A 24622-nucleotide genomic window follows, 5' to 3' on the forward strand; every position below is an offset into this window, starting at 1 on the left:
TTCATGAACATATTACATCAATAATTCACATTACAGAGGAAGGCGATACTTAGCCATTTACAAGACAACTTGGCTTTGGAAGACTTTACATATTCATGTCTGGCCCCTCACAAAGAAATGACCTGTCATGGAAGTTCTGGAAATAAATAGGCTTCCTTACTGAACCATCATGTCACTCAGGATGAAGGCGGCTCTACACACATGTCAATGTGTTGAATATAAGTTTCAAGCAACAAACGGTGCCAGGAAGGAAATAACATTAAATTAAATTTTAATTAACATTAAAATTTAACTAAGTGTTAACTATAGTAAATATTTGTTAGAATAATTTAGATAAGGGGTTGACTTGGTTAGCTTTTAGGAATGGCCCCAATGAGTTTGAAGACGTAGTCTCACATTTGTGTGTTTAGGAGCCTGACACTTTAAGTTATGAAATTGTGAAACTGCCCTACGATTTCAAATGAATCCTTATTGAGCTGCAAGATAATTAGTAAACTGATATAGTTAACAGGAATGAGTTTTTCCCTATAGGAAATTGGCAAACAGAAACCAAAAGTAAAACCAGCAGGAACAGTGTGAACTAGAACTGCGAGCAGTTATGCAGGGGTCCAAGAGATGTGCATTTCGCCGGCACAACGCGAAGCATGTGTTCAAAACGCTAGCGTGAACCTGTGGATATAAAGGTTTTGACTGTGGGAGGTTCGGTGTGGGAGTTATATCCCCAAACACGTTTTCAGAACATTCCTTTGGCCAGTTAGGAGATTAACAATTTCCTCGTTTATGGCGGCCCCTAATGGCGAAATTTTGTAGAAGATATACAATTTCCTCGTTTATTGCGCCCCCTAATGGCGAATTTTTCCGAAAATGGCGAAATTTTGTAGAAGATATACAATTTCCTCGTTTATTGCGCCCCCTAATGGCGAATTTTTCCGATTTTTTTACCGAACGACATTAAGGTTAGCACCAACATGTGTGTAAAATTTGGACTCGATCCGATGTCTAATTTTTGATTTTTTGGGATTTTTGAATTGAAACGTGAAACAATAAACAAATATTCAAAACACTAACGTTTCGTCGTCGACGGTCGGATCAAAAAAGTCTTGAAATTTATTTTTTTGTGTGGATCTGAAGATGTCGTGTGCAAAGTTTGGTGTCGATCGGACAAGAAATGTGGGAAATTTTTACTGAACGACATTAAGGTTAGCACCAACATGTGTGTAAAATTTGGACTCGATCCGATGTCTAATTTTTGATTTTTTGGGATTTTTGATTTGAAACGTGAAACAATAAACAAATATTCAAAATGCTAACGTTTCGTCGTCGACGGTCGGATCAAAAAAGTCTTGAATTTTTTTGTTTTTGTGTGCGTCTGAAGATGTCGTGTGCAAAGTTTGGTGTCGATCGTACAAAATAAATGTGGGAGGAGTTGCGAAAAGGCAGTTTAGCGGTTTTCGCGATTTTGCGAAAAAGATTCATAGACGCAAATGGGCGTGGCCGATGCCAAAATATGCAGCAGACTCCAGTGAATCTGTGTGTATAACGTTTTGGACTGTGTGAGGTTCGGTGTGGGAGTTATAGCCCCAAACGCGTATTCCTTGATATAGCGCCACCTAGGGACCGGCGTGTCTGGATTTTGTTATCTGAGTAGCGGTGCCGGACCTGGATCTAGTCCTGCGATTGGCGTGTGTGCACCATTTACGGTTTGGGCTGTGGTCCCACTTTCAAGGCGGGTAGTATAATAAAAAACACTACAAAAACAATAGGGATCCAACCTGTTGGCTTGAACCCCTAATAAACCGATTATCTTACAGTTACGTGAGGGTACTGGGGATACTGCAGGTGGTAGGTCGATATTCTTCTTGCAAGACAGCTGCCCCTCACAGTGACCACACCACCAGTTCGCCCTCCCAGTGACCTCCCCACCAGCTCGCCCTCCCAGTGACCCCCCCACCACCAGCTGGTCCTCCCAGTGACCACCCCACCACCAGCTGGTCCTCCCAGTGACCACCCCCCCACCAGCTGGTCCTCCCAGTGACCACCCCACCACCAGCTGGCCCTCCAAGTGACCACACCACCAGCTGGCCCTCCCAGTGACCACCCCACCACCAGCAGGCCCTCCCAGTGACCACCCCACCAGCTGGCCCTCCCAGTGACCCCCCCACCAGCTGCAACGACCTTCCCTCACCCTGACTTCTCCGCCAGTACCCGGCCAGCGTTACTAGAGCACCTTCAGTGGAGGAGTGACGGTCTCTTCTCCACCCAGAAACAGCCACCGAAGGAGCCACGAAACCCTGACATGACAACATCACCAAACATCTTCACAGAGAGGACCAGCACTGCACCCAGACCACCTCGGTGCATCATGAGATTGACACTGGTGACGCGCACCCCGTCCGTCTCCGTGCCCGTTGTCTGCCCTCAGGGCGGAGTGAGCAGGTGCTGAGCAGAAGAGCCTGAAGATGGCGGAGGCGTGATTCATCAAGCCCTTCAGTAGTCCTCTGGCTGCACCGGCTATTCTGGGCCGCAAGACAGACAGAAGCGTGCGTTTCTGCGTGGACAACCGCTGGCTGAATGCTGTTACCCATAAGGACTCTGACCCGCTTCCTCGTATTGACGATGCCGTGGACGACATCACCGGGCGCAGGTGGTTCAGCTCGCTGGACCTCTGTAACAGGGACAGGAGGTTCAGCTGGACCTCTGTAACAGGGCAGGAGGTTCAGCTGGACCTCTGTAACAGGGACAGGAGGTTCAGCTGGACCTCTGTAACAGGGACAGGAGGTTCAGCTGGACCTCTGTAACGGGGACAGGAGGTTCAGCTGGGCCTCTGTAATGGGGGCAGGAGGTTCAGCTGGACCTCTGTAACAGGGACAGGAGGTTCAGCTGGACCTCTGTAACGGGGACAGGAGGTTCCGCTGGGCCTCTGTAACAGGGACAGGAGGTTCAGCTGGACCTCTGTAACGGGGACAGGAGGTTCCGCTGGGCCTCTGTAACAGGGACAGGAGGTTCAGCTGGACCTCTGTAACAGGGACAGGAGGTTCAGCTGGACCTCTGTAACGGGGACAGGAGGTTCAGCTGGACCTCTGTAACGGGGACTATCAGGAGGTTCAGCAGGACCTCTGTAACGGGGACTATCAGGAGGTTCAGCTGGACCTCTGTAACGGGGACTATCAGATGGCACTCGCTGCGGGGGCTCGGCATTTACAGCCATCTCCATATGCCAAGGGCTGTTGTAATTCAAGGTCATGCCCCTTGGCCTCTGCGATGCACCCCACCTTCAGTTGATGGAGATGGTCCTCGTCAAATGTTGATGCATTGTTTCTCCATCCACTCCTCGCCCATGCCGCAGACTTTCAGGAGGCCCTGGCCAGCATTGGTCAGGGGGTTAGAGCCATTCCCCAAGCTGGCCTTTGCCTCAAACCTGGAAAGTGCCACTTGCTTGAGAAATAATCTTCTCGGGCCATGTCGTCAGCGGGGAGGGGGTGGCCAGCATGGTCACATGAGAAAACGCCACAGGGCTTCCGCTTAAAGGGGTCTTTAACTGATGAAGTGCTTGTCTTGTGACAATGACCCATCACACTTATTGTAGTCAATTTATTTTATATTAGGACAAAAGCCAATATCGTTTATAGGAATGATTAGATTAGGATACATTTATTATATGTTTAGTCTCAATAGCTCATTGGGGGCAATTTATTTCCGATCACTCGATCACTTATCGATTATCACTTGTCTAATAGTAGGAATTATTTGTAAATGTCCAGATGATGATACCAATGATACCAATCAGCAATAAAGTTGTCCCTTTTCAGCTATTATGTTGTGCAATCGAATATTAACCTGAAATCACAGCGATGTGCCTCTTTCTAAACCTTCATTGGTCTTTTTAAATGAGTCTTATATAGTTACAGGAACGAATTAATACACACAAATCTAGTGGTTCAGAACTCTAGCCACACTCTACGTACGATCCACTCATCAATCATTTTTCTTTTCCTTGAGTTCTCCTACATCTTTAGTTGGCGACTTGGCTAACGAACCAAACCCCATTCTCACACACTTCAAATGATAATCATTGGCACAAAGAGAAATTGGTTTCATATAAAACAATTTTAATGAGCAGAGCTGATTGTTAGTTCTCCTCCACCGCCCTGCCTCTCCACAGAAATGTTTAGCACTTATCAGTCAAAACACAAACCCAAAAATTCTGCCAGTGAAAATGTGTGGGTTTCTGATCCCCTGCTGTGGCGTCCTTATTCTCACAATGGCAGGCTGTAAAGTTGAGTGCACTGCCCCCTTGTGAGCGCTTAAGGCAATGCGTCGTTCTACTAATTGAAGATTTTCCCAAATGTGTGGCCAGATTCTGTCGTTCTCTATCAACAGTCTGGACAGCTATGTAACAGTACAGAGACAAAAAAATACAAATAAATGGGCAACACATCTTCACACACCCACATCTATATACACAACTTCAGAATCACCACAAAACCAGACAAAATGGTCAGATGTATCAAAAACAGCGGAACAACATGTGGAACACGCCGCTTGTGTCTGCCCGGTTCAGTTCACAGGAGAAGTGGCGGAGGTGGAAGGTCGGGGTTAAAAAGCCGAAGGCGCCGTTTAAAAACCTATGAAGACTCAGGAGAGGAGACCCCTACATGCCGTTGGGGGCCCCTGGCTGCCGGGGACCTGTTGGTTGGCTGTTCCCCCCGCCTGGCATCATCCTACCGGGCACAGACAAGCCTGAGAGAGGAGGAGGGGGAGGAGGGGAATCCAGTGTCAATCACTTAGCCTTCAGTGGTGTGATCCCGCCCCAAGGATGAATACTGACCATTTCCTAACTATTGAGTCAATCAGCAGAGCCTTAAAAGCAAAGGGCCTCGCAGTGACTTCAGATAACGTCACCAAGGACCAGGCGTCCAAGCGTGTCGATCAAAGATGACTTCAAATAAAGGATTGAACCCGGTGGCCTCAGTGGGTGCGTGAGTGTGTGTCATCCCCACCCGAGTGCTGCATGGTGAACCCGGGCTGCGCCGGTGTCTCCCTCTGCTGGCGGACCCTCAGCTCTGCGTGCTTCAGCTGCTCGGCGTGGAACGTCTGCCTCTCCGACAGCAGCTGCTGCCGCTGCTGCTCCAACTGCACAGCGCACACAGGGGGAGTGGTCAATGCTCATCGGTGAGTTTGACACACACACACACACTTAAACCTCCAAAACGCAAAACATTCACGGCCTGCCCGTCACAAGTTGTGATTTAGGAGAACATGGCGGAGGACTGGAGCGCGGCGGACGCGTGAGGGCGGGGGGCGAGCGCTCGGTACTCACCGCCTCCTTCTCGCGGTCCATGATGGTCTCCAGCTCCTCAAAGTGCCTCAGCTTGATCTCCAGCTTCTTCATCTGCGTCTCCACCAGCAGCGCCACCAGGGACTTGATCTTACGCTCCTCCACCGCCGCCAGGTGCTGGCACACACACACACACACACACACACACACACACACACACACACACACACACACACACACACACACACACACACACACACACACACACACACACACACACACACACACACACACACACACACACACACACACACAGGGTGTCCTTCAATAGGGAAAGCTTAACCCTGACGATGGCCTGCTTTGCTATTGCCAATTGACAGTACATTCATACCATCTGATTGTTTGAATACTAGTATTTTTCAATAACGGGCCACCTCTGCCTTTACAAACCCAACCTTATCAACACCGGGCAAATAATACTGTCGACCAGCAATTAGTATTTGCAAACACAGAAAACACATGCTCAAGGCGTATATTTTACCGAGGCTGATTGTGAGAGTAAAAGAAAAAAGAAGTTACAGTGGCGGTCATTGTTACAAATGCCATTTAGTGGATGAATAAATAAAATGACATTGCATTCCATTAAGGGGATGCTTTTTGAAGCATCTCACGACCCCCAATGCTGGGAGGCCCCAGTGGGAATCTAACTGCCATCTCTGACACACTTATTGCCAAACTGAGCTTCACTGGACCATCAATTATAGTCCCCATTATGTCAACGTCTTGTCAACAAGGCAAGGGATTTGAGGAGTAGAGGTTATGAAGAGGGCAAACGATTTATCCAGCACTGACCAGAGGCTGATAGATCATGTATAAAAAATACCATCAACACCGTTCTCTGTGATAGGTCGTGTGGAGAAGGGGGGCCTTACCTTGGCCTTGGTGGCTGCCGACGATAGGGCGGCCGCTGCTGCCGTGGCAACGCTGCTCTCCACCAGCTCCAGCTCCATCCCTCCACTCTGCTGGAGGCCCTCCCCACCCCTGTCTTCATCATCCCCCCTGTCTGGTGCACAGCAAGGGGGGGGGGGGGCATGAAGGAATACAGGACAAACAGAAAGAAAGAGATACAAATTAAGAGAGAGAGAGAGAGAGAGAGAGAGAGAGAGAGAGAGAGAGAGAGAGAGAGAGAGAGAGAGAGAGACATTGATGGACAGAGAGAGAATAAGAGAGATCCCAGTAAATAGACTGTGAGGCGATATAGAGGGCAGAGACATGCAGTTCTGACACACGCACACGCACCATCTCTCTCCTCCGGGAGTATGCTGTTGGCATTCTCGGTCTTCACCCGGCTGTCCTCGGCGGGCCCCCCGCTGGGCTCGCCCTTCAGCCCGTCCAGTCCGCCTGGTGCCTGGGGAAACACAGCGTCAGGCCCGGCCGGCGGTCACTCAGCCCTCCAACCAGCCGTGGCTCAGCTGCTACCATGTCCTGTTGTGTTGACTGCTTACCTGAAGGGCGCTGGGGCGGATATCCTTCTTCTCACCGTCCAGAGGTTCTAAGAGAGAGAGAGAGAGAGAGAGAGAGTCAGAGTCAGAGTCAGAGTCAGAGAGAGTCAGAGAGAGAGAGAGAGAGAGAGTCAGAGTCAGAGAGAGAGAGAGAGAGAGAGAGAGAGGGTGAGTAGTTGGGTAAGTAGAGTAGCTATGGGTTAATGCTTGCTTCAGAACCAAAATAAGATAATCCCATGAACAAATGTACAGAGAACCTAGTAACACATTTAATCTTTAAAATACTTAAAATTAATATTTTTTTTTAAATCACGATTACAGTTTGACTGATGTGAATGGGCTTTTGTTTATAACGTAACGGTTAATATTAATATCTGTTGTATAATAATAATAATGATATGTATGGATCCGTTCCATCGTTTGCGGTCCCGGCCCTACCTGTCTTGTCGAGCTGGATGGCGGCTTTCTCCACAGACTCTTCCTGCACTCTGGAGAACTCCTCTGTACACACACACCAGGGAATCAGACCGTTAGAAACACAGACGTTCTGTAGTAGATACCCTCCATACTACCACACACATACATTGTCAACCCACACACGGGGTCACTCTCACACACACAAACAGGCGGGCTCTCTCACACACACACACACACACACACACACACACACACACACACACACACACACACACACACACACACACACACACACACACACACACACACACACACACACACACACACACACACACACACACACACACACACACACACACCTAGAGCGGCCCGGGCTGCAGCCGACGCCACGCGGGGGTCCACCACGGACGCCAGGAAGGCCACCGTGCTCATGACGGGGTTCTCCGATTGGTTGAAGGGCACAGGCTGGAAGGCCAGGGGCCCCAGCGAGGCGGAGGAGTCCTCCAGGTAGGGGTCCTCGATGGGCAGCCGCAGGAAGTGCAGGATGCACTCGTCCTGGGTCCTGGAGCCCACGTGCTCCGACACCTTGTTCCAGTCGTCCCGGTACACCTCCAGGGCCTGGGAGGATAGGGGGGGTTACTCTGTGGTCCTCACCGCCAATCCACCCCATGGGACGGACACACAAGAGATACCTGGGTCCTCCAATGAAGGGTCCCTCTGTGGCAACGCATTAGAAGGAGGGCACTGGTCACTCTGCATAGCCATCCCCTCCCACCCCTCCTACTCACTTTATGTTGTACGTCCTGGCACTTAATGTACGCACTTATTGTATGTTGTACATCCTGGCACTTAATGTACGCATTTATTGTATGTTGTACATCCTGGCACTTAATGTACGCATTTATTGTATGTTGTATGTTCTGGCACTTTTTACGCACTTATTGTATGTCATACTTAGTTATAGTACTTAGCATTGTGTAGCATCTTATCCTAGCTATCTTTGTTGTATACAGAGTATGGGTAAAACTTGCGACTGTTAGTGCTTGGCACTGGTCTCTCTCTGTTAAAAATGTAAACGTCATTCCAGGTTTTGTAATCGATAAGGTAACCAGCGTGTTGGATAGTTAAAAAAAGTTAGAATAAGGGTAGAATATGCGAGTACAAGGTATACATGTGTGTGCTGCTGCATAGTGCCAATTAAAGATGAACGGGTCACATGGGGAGATTTGGATTGAGATGGCGCCACAGTGTGGGACCAAAAACAAAGATGTCAGTGGGACAGGAAGGAGCTCACCTCTAGTAACAAGAGGGTCTCTTGCTCGGCCCATTCCCTTCCTGCGCTCGCTCCTTTACTCTGAAGTACAGAGAGAAGACAGAAGGTGCGGTTAGCATTTTTTTGGGGAAATAAATACATTTGATTTCATAATGTGGGAGCCCCGGTGTGGCACCTTAGGGTGCTTCCGGGCGTAGATGTCGTTGCGGAGGCCAAAGTTCTGGCTGTCGGTGGGCTTATCTCTGATCCTCTCTGGGAAGAAGAGCATATGCTGGGAGGCTGAGACCTAAGAGAGAGACATAGAGAGAGACAGACACAGACAGAGAGAGACAGAGAGAGACAGAGACAGAGACAGAGACAGAGACAGAGACAGAGACAGAGAGACTGACACAGATAGTGACAGAGAGATGAAAGGGAGAGAGTTGAAAGAGACACAGAGACAGAGAGAAGGAGTCGGAGAGAGAGAGAGAGAGAGAATAATTATTATTATTATAAGAAAAAATCCAGTCAAAGATAAAGCAGAAAGAACCCTTCAAGCCGAGACCGAGGTCAGGGGGGCGAGGCCGTGCCTGCAGGGGCTTGTGCTGCAGCGGGGCCAGGCCGGAGGGCGTGTCCGACAGCACGTTGAAGTGGGGGGTGGGCGGGGGCCCCATGGGGAGGGGTCTGCTCTCGGCGTCCACCTGGTAGTTGATCAAGCCCCACTGTTCCAACAGGGAGTGGACCCTGCACACACACACACACACACACACACACACACACACACACACACACACACACACACACACACACACACACACACACACACACACACACACACACACACACACACACACACTTAAGCTGCCGCGTAACTGACTATACACACTGCATCTTCTTAACTTATATTTATATGATATACGATATACATATGGTATTCGCGACTGATCCTCAACCGCAGAGTGCGCCACACATTTCTGTAGCCAATGACATAAATACACAAGTACAGAGGTTCTACACACCCCGTCCCCACAACTTAATTAACTGTGTAACTTCATATACTGTACATACTACTGTATCCTCTTTCATGACAAATTCATGACACACATACACACACACACACCTCATGACGCCACAGACGTCCCCGGTGAGGCTGCGTCTGCAGGAGGTGGAGCTGAGGTACTCCTGGGGGTTCAGGCGGTAGGTGTCCGTCATGAAGTTGCGGTAGGCCAGGTAGCTGTGTGTGGGGGTGAGATAGTGTTACAACCGGGAGAGGACAGTGTGGGAGAGGGGAGAGGGGTGCTACAGAGAGGGCTGGGAGAGGACAGGGTGGGAGAGGGGAGACGGGTGCTACAGGGAGGGCTGGGAGAGGACAGTGTGGGAGAGGGGACACGGGTGCTACAGTGTGGGCTGGGAGCGGACAGTGTGGGAGAGGGGCGAGGGGTGCTACAGGGAGGGCTGGGAGAGGACAGGGTGGGATCGGGGAGACGGGTGCTACAGGGGGGGCTGGGAGAGGACAGTGTGGGAGAGGGGCGAGGGGTGCTACAGGGAGGGCTGGGAGCGCTCACATCTCAGGGGACTTGGACTTGTTCTTGCCGTTGAAGAACTCTGGGAGAGCTCGTTTCTCGATCTGGTGGACACTGGGGGAGATCAGAGACGGAGACGGTTAGTGAGAAATATATAATGATAATTATATATTTAAATAAGCACATATACTTAAATATACTACCAATTAGTGTATCAAAAGTCATTTTCAGTACTATCATTATCCTGAATGTAAAAACAGATCCACACTCTAAACTCTCCGGTCCTTTGATTCCATGATCCAGACGAGGGCGTTCCACTGACCTGTTGTAGTTGAACCAGGAGGTGTAGCTCGGGATGATGATGTGGTGCGTCTGCTCAGGGATGTTGTCTTCAACGTCCGAAAGGTGGGACACGTCTGCTCGACCATCCTCGTCCTCCTGCACACATACGTCAACAACAACAACAACAACAACCACCATCAATAACACAAGCATCATCATCATCATCATCATCATCATCATCAACGAATGTAAAAAATAAACACAAAGATAGATTTTTATTCTTCATTAAATGTCATCATAATATCTCCTTACCCGTCCAGGGAAGTCATCGTCCAGCTCATCTGAGAGGGAGCAGGCAGACAGAAGGAGCCATAATGAATATATCTGACCGCATACTGATGAATGTTAACCATCACCTGCCCTGGACCACAGTCTTCATTAAACATCCAACAGCTGTTAGCAACCACCCCGTATCTACATCCTGAACACAGACAATGTGCATTTTCCTTCCATCTCTCACCCAGGTCGGCCATTGTCCCTCCTTTCACAGGCGTGTTCTCACTGTCTTTCTTGAAGTTCACTATGGAGGCAAGAGAATAGAAGGTTTTGAGACTAATACCCCCAAAAAAATACACAAGAAACACAGGAGGCAACGGCGGACGGAGGAGAAGAGCGGCTTGGACAGAACAGAGAACAGAGAAAAGAGTTCTTTAGGGGGGTTTGACTCACCGTTCTTGGGCAGGACCACCTCCTCCATGTTGGGCACAGGAGTGGGGTCCTCCATGTCTTTGGTCAGATCTTCCTCTGGCACCTCCTCCTGCGGCCCATGCCGCCGTCTGCACAAACACACGTAAATATTGCTTCCAAGGGGACGGAGGGAATTTTAGAAGCAATGCTTACGATCACATTGTTTCTGCCACTGTGACGAAGTGATCGCCATCTCTCACCCCTTCTTTCCTTTCTTCCTTCCTTCAGAGGAGGAAGGAGAGGGGGAGCGACGTCTCTTCTTGAGGGGGGTTAACTTCTGATCCTTTCGGGGAAGGGAGGGAAAACATTTTATTACATTTATAATCATGCTAATTTATTTTCCTATTATGTCTGGTCCACAGTTTCATCGGGATGCCTTTATACACAAGGGTGGTTCAGAGAAGATCCTCAACCGCCTCGAACCCACCTGCTCCTCCCGGAGGTGGAGCCTCTGTCGGAAGATGATGGGGGCGTGTCTCTCGTTCACATGGTAGTCCTCCTCGTTCATCCACTCGTTGTAAACGTCTGTGTCCAAAACCCAGCGTGTACTGACCTAGAAGAACGCACACACACAAACACGCAGACTTTGAAATCACCTAGCTACTACATGCTACGGTAGATCAATATTTTAACAGCAGCACAACGTTTGATGTTAAAATGCAGTGTACTTCAGAAACCTGTGTACTATTAACTCTGTTATGACATTCAGCGTAAGGCATCTTGCAAGCTTCCTACAGGTTAACAGTGAACCCAGTGTGTATAGACTGGGAGTCAAACACTCCACTATACAACATTTACATTTAGGGGATTTTGTTGACACTTTAATCCAAAGCGCCTTTCATTCAACCATGCAAGGGGACAGCCAGCTCGGGACAGCAGTCAGGGTTAGGCGCCTTGCTCAGGGACACCTCGACACTCGCTAGGAGGAGCCGGGAACTAGCAACCTTCCGGTGACCAGTCAACCTGCTCTACCTCCTGAGCTACTGCCTTCCCCATGCAGAGGGGGGTATTGTGTGTTGATGGTGAGTGTAGTGGTGATTGGGCTCACCCTCCAGGGTTTCTCGGACTGCGGCTGCTCTTCGACCTCCTTCTCCACCTCACCCAGGGGCAGCCAGCTGTCATAGCTGTTAAATGGGGACACAGGTGACCCATGATCACAACACATTTCACAGTGTACCCATGCGTGTATGTATGTGTGTACGCATTACCTATCAGGGTTCATTCCCCAGTGCACCAGGATATGTGTGTCTCTCTTCATGATCGGACGCATCCATTCACCTATGAGGAAACATTTCAAGAGCTTCTATTAAAACGCTTAATTTACATTTACTTTTAGGGGATTTTGCTGACGCGTTTATCCAAAGCGACCATTCAAACACACATTCACACAGCGACGGAGGAGGCAACCACGCAGGACTACTGTCGCGAGCTACTGTCGCCTTCATCCACATGCAACCTGACATACACACATTAAAGCATGAACCCGGAGTTGTGACCGTACCTTCGTCTGTTGATGATGGTGTTGATGGGTAAAGGTGATGACTGGCAAGCGCTCGGTCCTCGGTTACTGAGCCCTGAAGCGGGATTTTTTCTTGTTAGTATGACGGATTGGGGCAATGAGAGGGGGCATACGCCATCATTGAACCCAAGTCAGCATCAACTAACCTGATGCTTGATGATGACGTTACTCAGCCTGCTGGCCAGCTCCTGGTCCAACGCGGTGTCCAGGTAAACCACAGGCCGTGCTAGGCAGTTGTTCTGTCCACATCAACGAAAACACTGTTTAACCTCATGTAAGGAGGCTGGGCTCATGCAAACTAATCCAGGTGAATTGTAGACTCATGTTGACAGCTTGTGTTGTTGGGTCACCTGAACCAATGCCCTCTCCATGGTGCTGAACATCTCCACGTTGCGCTCTGTCCGTGACGAATTCTGCAGGTCAAAGCGCCGCCTGACAGGGAAGAGGGAGAATAAACAAAAAGACGAGAAGTACACAACATAATTCATATTTGTGTGGTGCAGGTGTAAGCGTAAAGGTCAGTGAGCATCGTCAGTACTGAATACAATAAAGAATATGGATCTGAAGGTTAACTACTTACCAGCCCTGCTCAGCCTTAAATTTGTAGGCACAACCAAGTATGTGACAGAGCCCGCCCCCTGGTCGGAGGTCAAGAAAGCATTGTGCCTGAGAAGAAATAATCGGATCATCACTAGTATACAGAAGTTATAATGAATGAATTAATGAATGAATAAATAAACAAATACTAGAACATGCTCAGGGTGTAATCGGAGACTCACGGGCAGCTTTGTTAGAGCAGGGCTTGTAGCATGCCTTCCAAAGGTCTCCTCGTGGAACTGGAGAAGTTGTAAGGTCACTGCAGACAGAGACTGACAGGACGGAGCATCCACCAGCACGTACTAAAGATACACAGATACAAATGCATGTTGTTCATGGGACATGTGTCAAAGATGATTATATGTATGCGTGCTACTTTCGATGGACATACAAACATTGATGTCATTAAAATATTTCCTTTATTTTAGGTTAGCATTGATTAGCAGATCTACATTTAACATCTACAATCAGCTTCCAGTGACGTAGGCAAGAACCAATTATCACTCGGTATAACCAGCAAGTAACCAACGTCATGCAGCCTGCTAATAACGTGTAACTTCTTGGGAGGCAGTGTTTGTTTACAGTCGTGCAGTACACACTGGTTCATAGCAGGGGGCGGCTAGGCAGCTAGCTCCCGGGCTACCTACCTTTTTGTAATGCTTCCCGATCCACTGTCTTACGTTGTCCAATTGGATCAAAGTGTCCGGGCTTTCCCAGAACCTAGCAGATATAATCCCTTCTTTTTTTCGGTTTGCATTCGCTCCTGTGCCGGACTGACTCGTCCCCGCCATCACCAAGTTAGATCCTCCAGACATTGTAGCCATAAGAAATTACAGCCGTCCTCGATTGGCAAGACAAAACTGGCTAGCCCGCCGCTTGCTAGCTGGTGCGTAGTCGAGCCACGTTCTCGCGAGACGGGTTTTGGATTTCAAAATAACAGTATCCCCAAAATCAAGGAAGGGTTTGCCATGAAGGGTGTGTCATGATGATGGATTGTAAGTATTCAAAGTGTTGATTGATAAAAATGTACCTGATTACTATAGTAAATACATTTGTGAGAAAATATTGATTTACAAATGTTTTTATTCTTAAGTTCTAACTTTACTTTGAAGGGACATAAGTGAGGAAGTTGTAATACAAAATGTCATAGACCAATGTAAACATAAGCAGAAACAGAAACCCAAAAGGAGGGACAGTTATGGGAGGCAGAGTAGCTGATTTATACTACTATATTTTCTCCTATCATACGCTAAACTATTCAATTATAAACATGCAGTAATGTACTTTGAGATCGTGTGTCTGCAAGTTTCCGCCCATGATATTACATGTGGTAGATTTTCCATTTCAAGTCAGGGGAAAGGGTATTTTCCAGGTCAGTAGATCTACTTCCCCATTTATCGCTGCACCCATCTTTTGTCGCGTTAGGAAGAATCATGGGGGCACACATGCTATAAAACGGAGCATGGTGTGCTCTAACGTTGCGGTCCTGCAAGGGAAGCCAAATACCTAGTGCCCATGTGCACCACTGCTAATAATAACTGTTCCTATTTTATGTTTCTAGAACGGGTGATCACATGGGCGTGCATGGCCTAACCACCTACGTGGAGGGGAACACACAGTTCTTCCAGGACGTAAAGTTGAGAGACAGCGTCTTGATCATCGATGGCTGCAGTCTGTATTTTCGCCTTTACTTTAACCATAGCTTGGACCAGCAGCACGGGGGCGACTATGATGCCTTCTCCACTCTGCTTCACCAGTTTTTCTCAGCCTTAGCGGCTTGCAACATCCAACCCTTTGTGGTGTTGGATGGAGGTAGGAACCAGTAGCCAGTTACATCAAATCACATATATTTACCCACAAACATATTTAAGGTTCTACATTTTAGCGTTCATGACTTTTTCAGGTATGGATCCTAGTGACAAAAAATTCTCTACACTGCGAGCGCGTCTGCAGTCCAAGATCAAGGAGGCAGACTGTCTCTCCCACGGTCGCCACGGATCCGTTCTCCCCTACTTGACTAGGGATGTCTTCATTCAGGTCCTCACCCAGAGGGGTGTTCCTTTGGTCCAGTGCCCGGCCGAAGCCGATTGGGAGATTGCCTGCTTGGCCCACCAATGGAACTGCCCGGTTCTGACCAATGACAGTGACTTTTTTATTTTCGACCTGCCTGGTGAGTAGTGGCAGAATGTAGGCCTAACAACCAATGTTGGCCTTATGCTATATTAAAACATATTCACCTGTATATGGAGAAACCATTATCTATTGTTTTTCATGTTTTATGGGACACAAAACAATGTTTTTCATAATGTCACCCTGTACCATAGACGTGTATCCCTATTCCTCACTTTCAGGTGGCTACCTGCCTTTTCGCTTCTTCAACTGGACCAACGTCAACGGTAGATCTCCTCACCAGTGGATCTCCACGCGCTGCTACACCACCCAGCTGCTGTGCCGCCGTTTCCGAGGCCTGAACCACCAGCTGCTGCCGCTGTGTGCCGTGCTGAGCGGGAACGACTACGGCACACCCAGATGCGCCGAGACGCTCTTTGCCATGCTGGATCTGAGCGGGTTGGACGGCACGAAAGGTGGCAGGTGGCCGGGGAAGCCGTCTTCGACCCGCATCGAAGGCCTCCTCTGCTGGCTCTCTTCTTTTCCAGGCCCGAGAGAGGCCCTGGGAGAGATCAGCAGACTACTGGGGGAATCGGGGAGACCTGGAGACGGAGGAGGGGGTAGGAAGCAGGAGACCACCATGGGTCAAGCTAGCTCCCGGCTGTGGACAGCCATGCAGGAGTACTGCATTCAAACCGAGAGCTCCCTTGCCGCGTGGTTCTCTGGAGGAAAGATCGCTCCAGGTGCCATGGCGACTCTGACCGCTCCTCTGCCAGAGTGCCTGGGCTTGGCGGCGGCTGGTGGGCTCTTGTCCCCCTCGGTGTGGGATGTGGTGGTGATGCGCAGGGTCTTGCTCTATCCACAGGTGGAGAATAGCAAGCAAGCGAGCTGCCACGACTGCTCCCGAGCCATACGCCAGGCCATATATGGGCTGTTGCTTTGGAGGACGGCTCAGAAGGGAGCAGACACCTCGGACCTAGGAAGAGGCGGTCAGATGGTTGTAGGCCCGGGAGGTATTGCCCTAGCTCAGGAAAGTCCCGGCCAGAGTGATAGAGGTGGGACAGGGAGAGGTCGAGGAGAACGTGGTAGAGGTGGAGGTGGGTAGGGTTCAGGACCACGGTTCACAGGAACAGAAGAGTGTAGCTAAAGATGGAGTGGACGGCGGGCAGGGCAGCAGTGGGGGAACGGCTCTGGCCGAGGGCTCTACTGCCCCCATCTGTGTGGAGGAGTATAACCGGCAGCATCTTAACCTTAAGAGGAACCAGGTGGAGCTACTACCATCTAGTCAGGCCTTGCCTCTTGATTCCCTTGTCCAGGTAACCATAGCAACAAAGTGATCCTTACATATAACATGGGTCATTTTGATCATAATCATTTGACTGATTTGTTGGTCCAGTTTGCCCAAATGTTGCCTTTATTTCTTCTAGAACACCGTGGTGATAACCTTTATGTCCCTTTCAGGCTCCATTGCCAGTTCGAAGAAAATTCCTTCTGGATATCCTTGGGGTCAATGATTCTGCCTTGGCCTCTGTTTCACCAAATCTCTGGCTGGCAGTGGGAGCGACCATGTTCTGGTTTCGAGAGGCCAGTCCGTCTCCCTCGCTGCCCCAGCTTCAAGCTCTGATTCTGGGCATGGTCCACGGAGAAGTGGCCTGCAACAACCAATCTGGAGCCACTGCCAACCATTTTTCGAGTAAGTCTTTATCTTAAGTCAGAGTTCCTGTGTTCAGCAACACATCAGACTTATCTGGCTCTGATGAAGAGTCACTCAGTTTATTCCTGTTTCCCACTGTGTCTTGCCACCAGTCCCTCAGTTGAACTGGGCATCAGAGCGAGGCGTCTGGGGCCGTCTGGACAGGCTGCGCGTGAGGCCAGGGGAGAGGCGGGGCTTAGATATCGGAGCAGCTCATGGTTACTGCCAATGGCAGGCTTGTCTCTGGAGCGCGTCATGCCTCAATCACCTGTTGTTGCAGCCCCTTCCCCAGGCCCATATGACTTGGTGAGACACTCACACTGGTACAGTATTCGGTTTCAGAAGCTTATAAAATCTGTGTAATCTGCTTCCGAAGCGATGATGTAATGTTAGGCCTTGCCTGAAGGACAAGCCTGGTCCTTCATTGGAGTTTATGAGTACGTTTCAGTATGAAGGGTGATGGGAAGACGTGTTCATTGACTAGACCCTTCTGGGGAGTGGGGGTTAACTGTAACTGCTTGTTCCAATACATATTTGACAGCCCCTGGTGTCTTCACTCGTCTCCCAGGTTGTTCAGCGGTTCGCTGGTGCACGGCCTGCTCAAGAATCTGAGCGCAGGCCGATCTACTGAATCCCTACTGGGTGGAGGTCCCCTCTCCGGGAAGCTCTACTGCACTCTGCTGGACGCAGTGAGGAACTGCAGCTCTATAACGCCGGAATCGTCAGGTGGAGGGGCGAAGAGAAACCGGAGGCGACGTGGAGGAAGAGGCAGGGGCGGAGGAGGCGAAGGGGAGACAGACTTAAGCAACAGGTTTGCTTTCTTGATGACCGATGAAGATTTTGAATAGGTGTTCTGGAATAGGTGGGTCGGCCTGTCCCTGAGCAAGACACAAGAGAGAATTTTGTACCACAAGCCCGAGCTGAACATGTTTTTAAGAGGCAGAACATTCCAATGTTTTTATAATGCTATGCTAAGGATTTTCCGTAACAGTACGTCCTGCTTTTCATCTTTAAAAGGTGCTGCGCTATAGCAGTTTGGTCTGCTATTTGCTTTCAGGCAGCATTCATTTCAAAGTCATGGTGAAGTCACGATCTTCATAACAACACGTTCTTTCTGAATCTGTACCTTATCATGGCATATGTCTCAGAAGACATAACAATAAAATTATAAAATGATATACATAGATATACTTGGAAAAGGGATGATCAATTGCATTTACTCAAGTTTCATCGCAGCTATTGTAATTGTGCTACCGAGCACCTTATGAGAAGTAATTTTAGCTTTGACAGACTTAAGGTAAAGTGGTGCTTTTTTTAACCCAAACAAAAACAATCATGAATACATTTTAACGTGATATCTTTGCATGTTGTTTTGTGTCTGCCTTAGACATTTCTTCAACAAAAACACTTTCATTGTTTGTATCTTTAATGTTTTTAATTAAAAAAATCTATTGTGCAGCAATCTGTTAAACAGGTCTCCATCACACCATCCCTCCCTCCAGTTTTGGTTAGGAGGGTGTAGGAATGCACTTTGAATACACTGCCAAATAACCAAAAAAAAACGTAAAACCATGAAAATATAGTATTATAGAATCCTGACGACGATTATATGTATAGACTACAACCAAAAAGCAGCAAACAGCACATTCACAGCTGAGTTTACATGACTTATAAAAAGACAAAATGCTTCAATCTCAATACCAATAAAGTTATAAGCAAAAAGGAAAATGTAATGCCTAATTCAGTTTCAGTCCAAAAATAAAAATCTACTTAAAATAACGATTTACAAGTTTCCAAAGTACTTCCCTCATGTGAGTTAAAACAAGGATCATAAAGGAGAAGCCGCACTCCTCAGTACCCTGACACCACACCACCGTGATTCACTAACTGACACTCTGGAAAACGACATTAATCCAAATCATGCTTGGAAAAAGGTATCGCTAACGTAGTGCAGGAGTGGCCCCGGGGTTGGGCGTCCTCTCCTCGGATGAGAGCGAGGACGATGCTGCCGGGGGAGCGGGGGCCTTGGCACCAGCGTGGGTCTGGGAGTCTACGAGGTCCATGTCCTCTTCTTCGTTCACTCCGCACGTGTCCACCACGCAGATGAGGCAGCTGGTGACGGGGAACGCCCGCACCGATGTGTACGTCACCCACCTGGACGGACACACACACACACACACACACACACACTTAGTACAACTTATCTTACCGTTGACTATACGGTTGTGATGGGGATTAGGCCATCCATAGGTAATGGATAGATCTGACTACCAGTTTGCACAGTCCACTGGGTATGCTGGGGGGACCCTCCCACACGTCAAATGTGTCTTAGCATACTCTTAAGACCTTATTCTTCTCTGTGGCGTTTACAATTCCTGGTGACTAAGACTGTAGTGGAGTGGATCCCGTCGGCGTCCTCTCACCTGTCGCTCTCGGTGTGGTACTCCAGGACGTGCCCGAGCCGCCCCACCCCTTGGAAGCCCGCCAGGACGTAAATGATGTCGCCCACCGCCGCGCACTTGACCGTCAGACCCCGCCAGGGCATGGGCGCGGCAGCGCACCACTCGTTGCTGGCGATGTCGTAGTACTCCACCGAGTCCAGCCCGCCTGGGGACATGTCAGCCGTGAGGCGAGACACACATGCATGGACCCATTCCATATTCAACGAACGCACAGGTTCTTTACCGCGATCGACCTCTACAGTGACCACCGATAGGCAGCGGCCGCTATGTTCCGCCCTACTGTTAAGTCTGTTTACCATCATTTAACCGTGTTTCCTATCGGCTGTTGAGCACTTGATGAAGTCAGGTGGTTATGGTTCTTACCCGCGGCTCCCTGGCCTCCGATGGCGTAGAGGCGGTGGTTGACCACCACCAGGCCGTGGTTCTTCCTGGACTCTATCATCCCACACAGCTCCCTCCATCTGAGGGGAGACGGGGGAGGGATTCAGGTAAATGTCAAACAAGAGGGAGGGAGGTGCTAGTGGTTTTCCTCAAGGATGCATACAGCTACGTGGCTGTCCTTCGGGATCGAACCCAGAACCTTTTCACGTCACTATCCTACTCCGCCCAGAAATTAATTATATTCTCCTTATGAAGAAATCATGATCGATGCAATTTATATTTGTACTTGTTCTGCTTGTTGCTGCAATGGATCTCCCACTGATATTGACATGATCAAACATGGAGAGGTAACCGAGGACTGAGGGAGCACGAGGGAGGTATGAACCGATCAGCCAATCAAATGCACCCGTCATCGGCGAGCACCGCACTCACTGCTGCGTGCTGGGGTCGTAAACCTCGCAGTTGTTGAGAATACGGCCCGAGACGTTGTTGCCCCTGGTGCCGCCGCAGACGTAGATGAGGCCGCTGGCCTCGGCTGAGCCGTGGCTGCAGCGCGCCATCAGCATGCTGGCCTTCACCTTCCACGTCTCGGTGCGCGTGTCGTAGCACTCAAACAGGTCCAGCGCCGAGCTGCCTGCCGCGGGGGAGGGAGAGACGTCAGGGCGTGGTATGACATGGCTTTAGGTGTGTTCCTTACAAGGGCTGGAGCGACCACAGTGAACCGCAGTATTATTGCTGTTGCATTATAGTGACATCATTTGATTACGGTGAGTTGTTGTGAATTCCCGGCAATCTGCGATGGCTTGATCCCTTAATTTAACACAGAATTTGAACACACTTTTCTCAAATTAAAAAGGGATGACTGGATGAGACAAAGACCATGCGACCATGAATACATAGACAAAATTCAAAGGAAGCTGTGTACTTTAAATGGGTGTATTTACTGCATCCACCTGTTCACACTAACAAAAAAAATGGCACCCTTTGTTCCGGAGGGAGGGTTTTGTCCAACGGAAGAAACCATCAAATGAAAGCCGGCCCGCGGAGCTCACCCACTTCGGAGCCTCCAGAGGTGTAGATCTTGCCCTGGGAGGCGCAGGCGGCCAGGCTGTCCCGTGACGTGGGCGGCCCCAGCTTGGAGTACCAGCTGTCCTTCAGCACGTTGTAGCAGTCCATCCTCTTGATGGGGAAGAGCTGCGAGCCGCCCAGGATGTAGACCACGTTGTCCCAGAAAACCACCGTGGCGTCGCGGCGCTTCTCAAACGGGCACCGTATGTCTGTCCAGCTCGAGTCCTGGCCGAAGACACACAGACAGAGACACACACATCGTCAATGGCGGCCATTTTCAAAAGGACCTTATCTGGCCCTTACACTAGCAACACTGGTTCCGTAGAATTGTCCATTGACCACCAGTATTTACAACAGTATAGTACAGAACAGTGGGATTGACAAAATCTACTAACACAATGCAATAGGATGACACAGGTTTTAAAATCCAAAGTGAGTGAGTTAGTACGGTGTGTGCTGCTACCTTGGGGTTGAAGTAGCGGCAGGACTGCGGCTGCGAGCCCCCGAACAGGGCAATGCGGTAGTCGTGTTTCTTGCGCCGCGACCGGCTGCTCTCCCCCAGGTCCTCCCGGTCCTCCAGGGACAGCAGGTGGTAGCGCATCCCGCCTAGGGAATCACGCCACGACGGAGAGCGGCGGGGACGTCAAAAGGAGGCATAGGACATCATCACAGCATCATTCCCACTCCAATGCATTCATTATCATTTGGTAGAGGCTTTGATCAAGGATTTCATCATTGAGAGGTTAGGCATCTTGCTCAAGGAAGGCCAAGGGTAAACTGCGGTTGATGGGGTTCAAACCCGGAACCTTTTTATATCGGTTTCAAACCCCCCCCACTAACCAACCTCACTACCTCGTCCCCGTCATACAGCTTGGATTGACAAAGTTCTCAAAATGTAATATTGTTAATTTGCATGGAGCGTGTGTGCACGTGAAAGTGTGTGACTCACCGATGACCATCTTCAGGCACTGAGGGTTGTCCTGGATGAGCGGCTCCGCCTGCACCGTCTTGGACAGGAAGGTCTTGGAGACGAGCGGGAAGCGCACGCAGCCCAGCACCTTCACCATGTGACGCTGCCTGTTGCACGCGTCGTACTTCAGCCAGCGCATCGCCGCGTCGTAGATCTGCACGCATGCAGAACACACACACACACACACACACACACACACACACACACACACACACACACACACACACACACACACACACACACACACACACACACACACACACACACACACACACACACACACACACACACACACACACACACACACGTTGTACGCCATTCTATTCAATGCACTCAAACATCTACATGAATTTGGTTGATGATCATCCTTTGGTTTATTCTCTGTAAAATATACACACAGTACAGCCTGTATGTGGTATGCTCTAAATTTCAACATTTCAATATGTTTATTGAAATGTTTGAAATTTGTTACGTAAATGTGTGTGTGCATGCATTTCATTGTCTGTATGTGTAGGTATCTGCAGGCGTGCGTCCGTGCATGCGCGTGTGTGTGTGCGTGCGCGTCACCTGCGCCTCGGCGCGCACGGTGAGCTGGTCCAGTTGCAGCAGGTGGGTGAGCTGCGCCACGTCCAGCTGCAGGAACTCGTCCAGCTTGTAGACCTCCGTGAAGTGGATCTGCACAAAGTCCTCCGCCGCCCCCTTCAGGTCGGGGCAGTCCATGCACGCCGCTAGGGCAGAGATACCTGCCACAAGGGAGGGAGGGAGGGGGACCAGGTCAAACAAGCCCTCACCCGCGGCAACAGGGACCCACCAAATTCGGAAGAATTTACTTATCATCTGGGGAGATGGATATCAGATCATAGGTTGATTTAACCAGAGCCCCAACCTAAATAATAGAGGTGATAAAGGCTCTATACGCGAGAGTCTCAAAACTTTCTAAACGTTGTACTGCCCACCCCTGCACTGAAGTACAACTTCACCTCATTGACACCTCAGAAAACGACTTGCTACTATTCAAACACATGAAATTAGGACAATTAATGTTTCAAAGGTTCAGTCCAATTTTGGAGTCTACCTTTATACTGGGCTACATAACCATCCCTGGACTCCACTCATTCACTCACTCTCTCACCTAAGCAGTTTGTGGCGTCGACCTGTCCTTTGAGGAACTCAATACACATCTTCTTCACCGGCTCAATCTGGTACTGGTTGGCTGCATCCAGCAGGGACTGGACGTTACTGCTGTTTACAGAGATCCTAAAACACACACACACACACACACACACACACACACACACACACACACACACACACACACACACACACACACACACACACACACACACACACACACACACACACACACAGGTTGGGTTTAAATGTTAGAATAAAAACTCTTAGCACTGGGGCATTTCTTTAGTCCAGAGTTGCCCTGAAAGCTAACTTGTTGTTATTGCTAATGTTAAATTGAGAACCAACTTGATGATATGAACTAACAAAGCATTCGCTGAACTGATAACCCTGAGCGTATTGCTATAGCTCCTTTGTTCCTATTCTCATTAGTCTCTTTGAAAAAGAAAACTGCCAGTGTGGGGTGAACTGCCTTCTATAAGATAAACATCCCAGCAAGGGTTAAACAGACCATTTTAGCTGATGTATTCCCACCAACATATATAAAGCAGAAACTGGTCTTATTACCTTAAGCACCAACAGGGTCATCCGCTGCCATTATGAACTGTATGCATACAACCGCGGTAACAATACATCTTGCAGCTCAACACCTGCGGTCTCGCCTCTTACCGGGCTGTGTAGACAAACTCCACCAGCATCTCAATGATCTCCGGCTCTGCGCTGCGCAGCTCCACCTCTTTGGACAGGGACTCGAGCATGCTGGCTGGTGGAGGAAAGACAGGTTGAAGGGATATGACCCCAACATGCAGCGTTGTGTGTGTGTGTGTGTGTGTGTGTGTGTGTGTGTGTGTGTGTGTGTGTGTGTGTGTGTGTGTGTGTGTGTGTGTGTGTGTGTGTGTGGGGCTTACTGGTGAACATGAGGTTGAAGTAGTGGCTGGCAGCAGCAAGCACAACTCTATGAGCATGGAAATGTTTTCCCTGAACGACCAGGATCACATCACAGAGGGTACCCTTTTGAGAAAATGTAAATGGTTTATTGAGTTTAGCACAATCAAGCATATATGTGGCTCACACACACACACACACACACACACACACACACACACACACACACACACACACACACACACACACACACACACACACACACACACACACACACACACACACACACACACACACACACACACACACACCTGCTTTCTCAGGTTGTTCATAACTCCCAGCATGCTAGAAAGCTGCCTGTACTCCTCTTTGATTGCACATTTCCTCTCGTTGTTCTTCCTGGTGCACGAAGCTTTCTGTGGAGAAGCCACCGCCCCCGTCATTTCGAGCTGGATTCGGCAAAGTGGAAAACGGTCGTGTTCACACCAACCAATGTAGATATCTGTAGTTGTTGCGTTTGAACCGAAAACAACTCAGCAACGCCTGCAAGACTAGCAGAGCTAACGTTGATGCTATGGCAGATAAGGGTCCTCTGCAGTCCTCACCAGACCATCGTTGAACTGGTGTCAGAGATGGTGTTCAACGGATCTCTGACACTGTTTGTTTTAATTGTATTCTCCAGTTGTTTTCAAAGATGTGTGTGTTGAATTATTTGAATTAAGATGTATTGATTTTTTTTCTCTTGTTCCTTATTGGTTTTGTGTCTTCTTCTGTGGTTGTAGTTTTAAATAAATAAACGATTGCCC

At 49.2% G+C, this 24622-nt stretch overlaps 3 protein-coding genes across 3 annotated transcripts; 1 reads left to right on the forward strand and 2 right to left on the reverse strand.

The window, feature by feature from the left end:
• Positions 1-3990: 3990 nt before the first annotated feature.
• Positions 3991-15122, reverse strand: smarcc1b (SWI/SNF related, matrix associated, actin dependent regulator of chromatin, subfamily c, member 1b). Its single transcript, XM_056582404.1, has 27 exons — positions 13765-15122; positions 13300-13419; positions 13101-13186; positions 12871-12952; positions 12667-12759; positions 12503-12575; positions 12210-12279; positions 12050-12125; positions 11429-11554; positions 11202-11284; positions 10984-11090; positions 10775-10834; positions 10567-10595; positions 10295-10410; positions 10015-10086; positions 9570-9683; positions 9040-9193; positions 8646-8756; positions 8492-8551; positions 7557-7815; positions 7219-7281; positions 6784-6830; positions 6578-6686; positions 6211-6341; positions 5321-5455; positions 5001-5133; positions 3991-4740 (listed from the first exon to the last, which is right to left on the reverse strand). The coding sequence occupies exons 1-27, from the start codon at positions 13939-13941 to the stop codon at positions 4652-4654; spliced, it is 2775 nt and encodes a 924-aa protein (XP_056438379.1). The 5' UTR covers positions 13942-15122; the 3' UTR covers positions 3991-4651.
• aste1b (asteroid homolog 1b) lies at positions 14273-18762 on the forward strand. Its single transcript, XM_056582407.1, is given in 8 exon segments — positions 14273-14489; positions 14679-14929; positions 15021-15287; positions 15469-16277; positions 16279-16542; positions 16688-16919; positions 17033-17225; positions 17488-18762. Coding segments are annotated over 7 exon segments (2283 nt in total). The 5' UTR covers positions 14273-14489; positions 14679-14691; the 3' UTR covers positions 17768-18762.
• Positions 18225-24620, reverse strand: klhl7 (kelch-like family member 7). Its single transcript, XM_056582405.1, has 12 exons — positions 24128-24620; positions 23840-23942; positions 23601-23694; positions 22933-23057; positions 22368-22543; positions 21780-21954; positions 21294-21436; positions 20815-21055; positions 20195-20396; positions 19745-19842; positions 19343-19526; positions 18225-19073 (listed from the first exon to the last, which is right to left on the reverse strand). The coding sequence occupies exons 1-12, from the start codon at positions 24257-24259 to the stop codon at positions 18860-18862; spliced, it is 1887 nt and encodes a 628-aa protein (XP_056438380.1). The 5' UTR covers positions 24260-24620; the 3' UTR covers positions 18225-18859.
• Between the last annotated feature and the right edge of the window lie 2 nt (positions 24621-24622).

The sequence above is a fragment of the Gadus chalcogrammus genome, chromosome 22, assembly GCF_026213295.1.
Source record: "Gadus chalcogrammus isolate NIFS_2021 chromosome 22, NIFS_Gcha_1.0, whole genome shotgun sequence".
NCBI lineage: Eukaryota > Metazoa > Chordata > Actinopteri > Gadiformes > Gadidae > Gadus > Gadus chalcogrammus.

Bases quoted from the DNA above. Each gene is read 5' to 3' on its own strand.
- smarcc1b (XM_056582404.1), bottom strand. From the start codon at position 13,941: ATGGCTACAATGTCTGGAGGATCTAACTTGGTGATGGCGGGGACGAGT. The intron at 12,576-12,666 runs GTTAGTTGATGC...ATCCCGCTTCAG, and splicing joins ACGTCATCATCAAGCATCAG to GGCTCAGTAACCGAGGACCG. The intron at 10,835-10,983 runs GTGAGTCAAACC...TTGCCTCCATAG, and splicing joins GGTGGTCCTGCCCAAGAACG to TGAACTTCAAGAAAGACAGT.
- klhl7 (XM_056582405.1), bottom strand. From the start codon at position 24,259: ATGACGGGGGCGGTGGCTTCTCCACAGAAAGCTTCGTGCACCAGGAAG. The intron at 23,695-23,839 runs GTAAGCCCCACA...TTCCTCCACCAG, and splicing joins CTTCAACCTCATGTTCACCA to CCAGCATGCTCGAGTCCCTG. The intron at 19,527-19,744 runs GTAAGAACCATA...ACATGTCCCCAG, and splicing joins CGGAGGCCAGGGAGCCGCGG to GCGGGCTGGACTCGGTGGAG.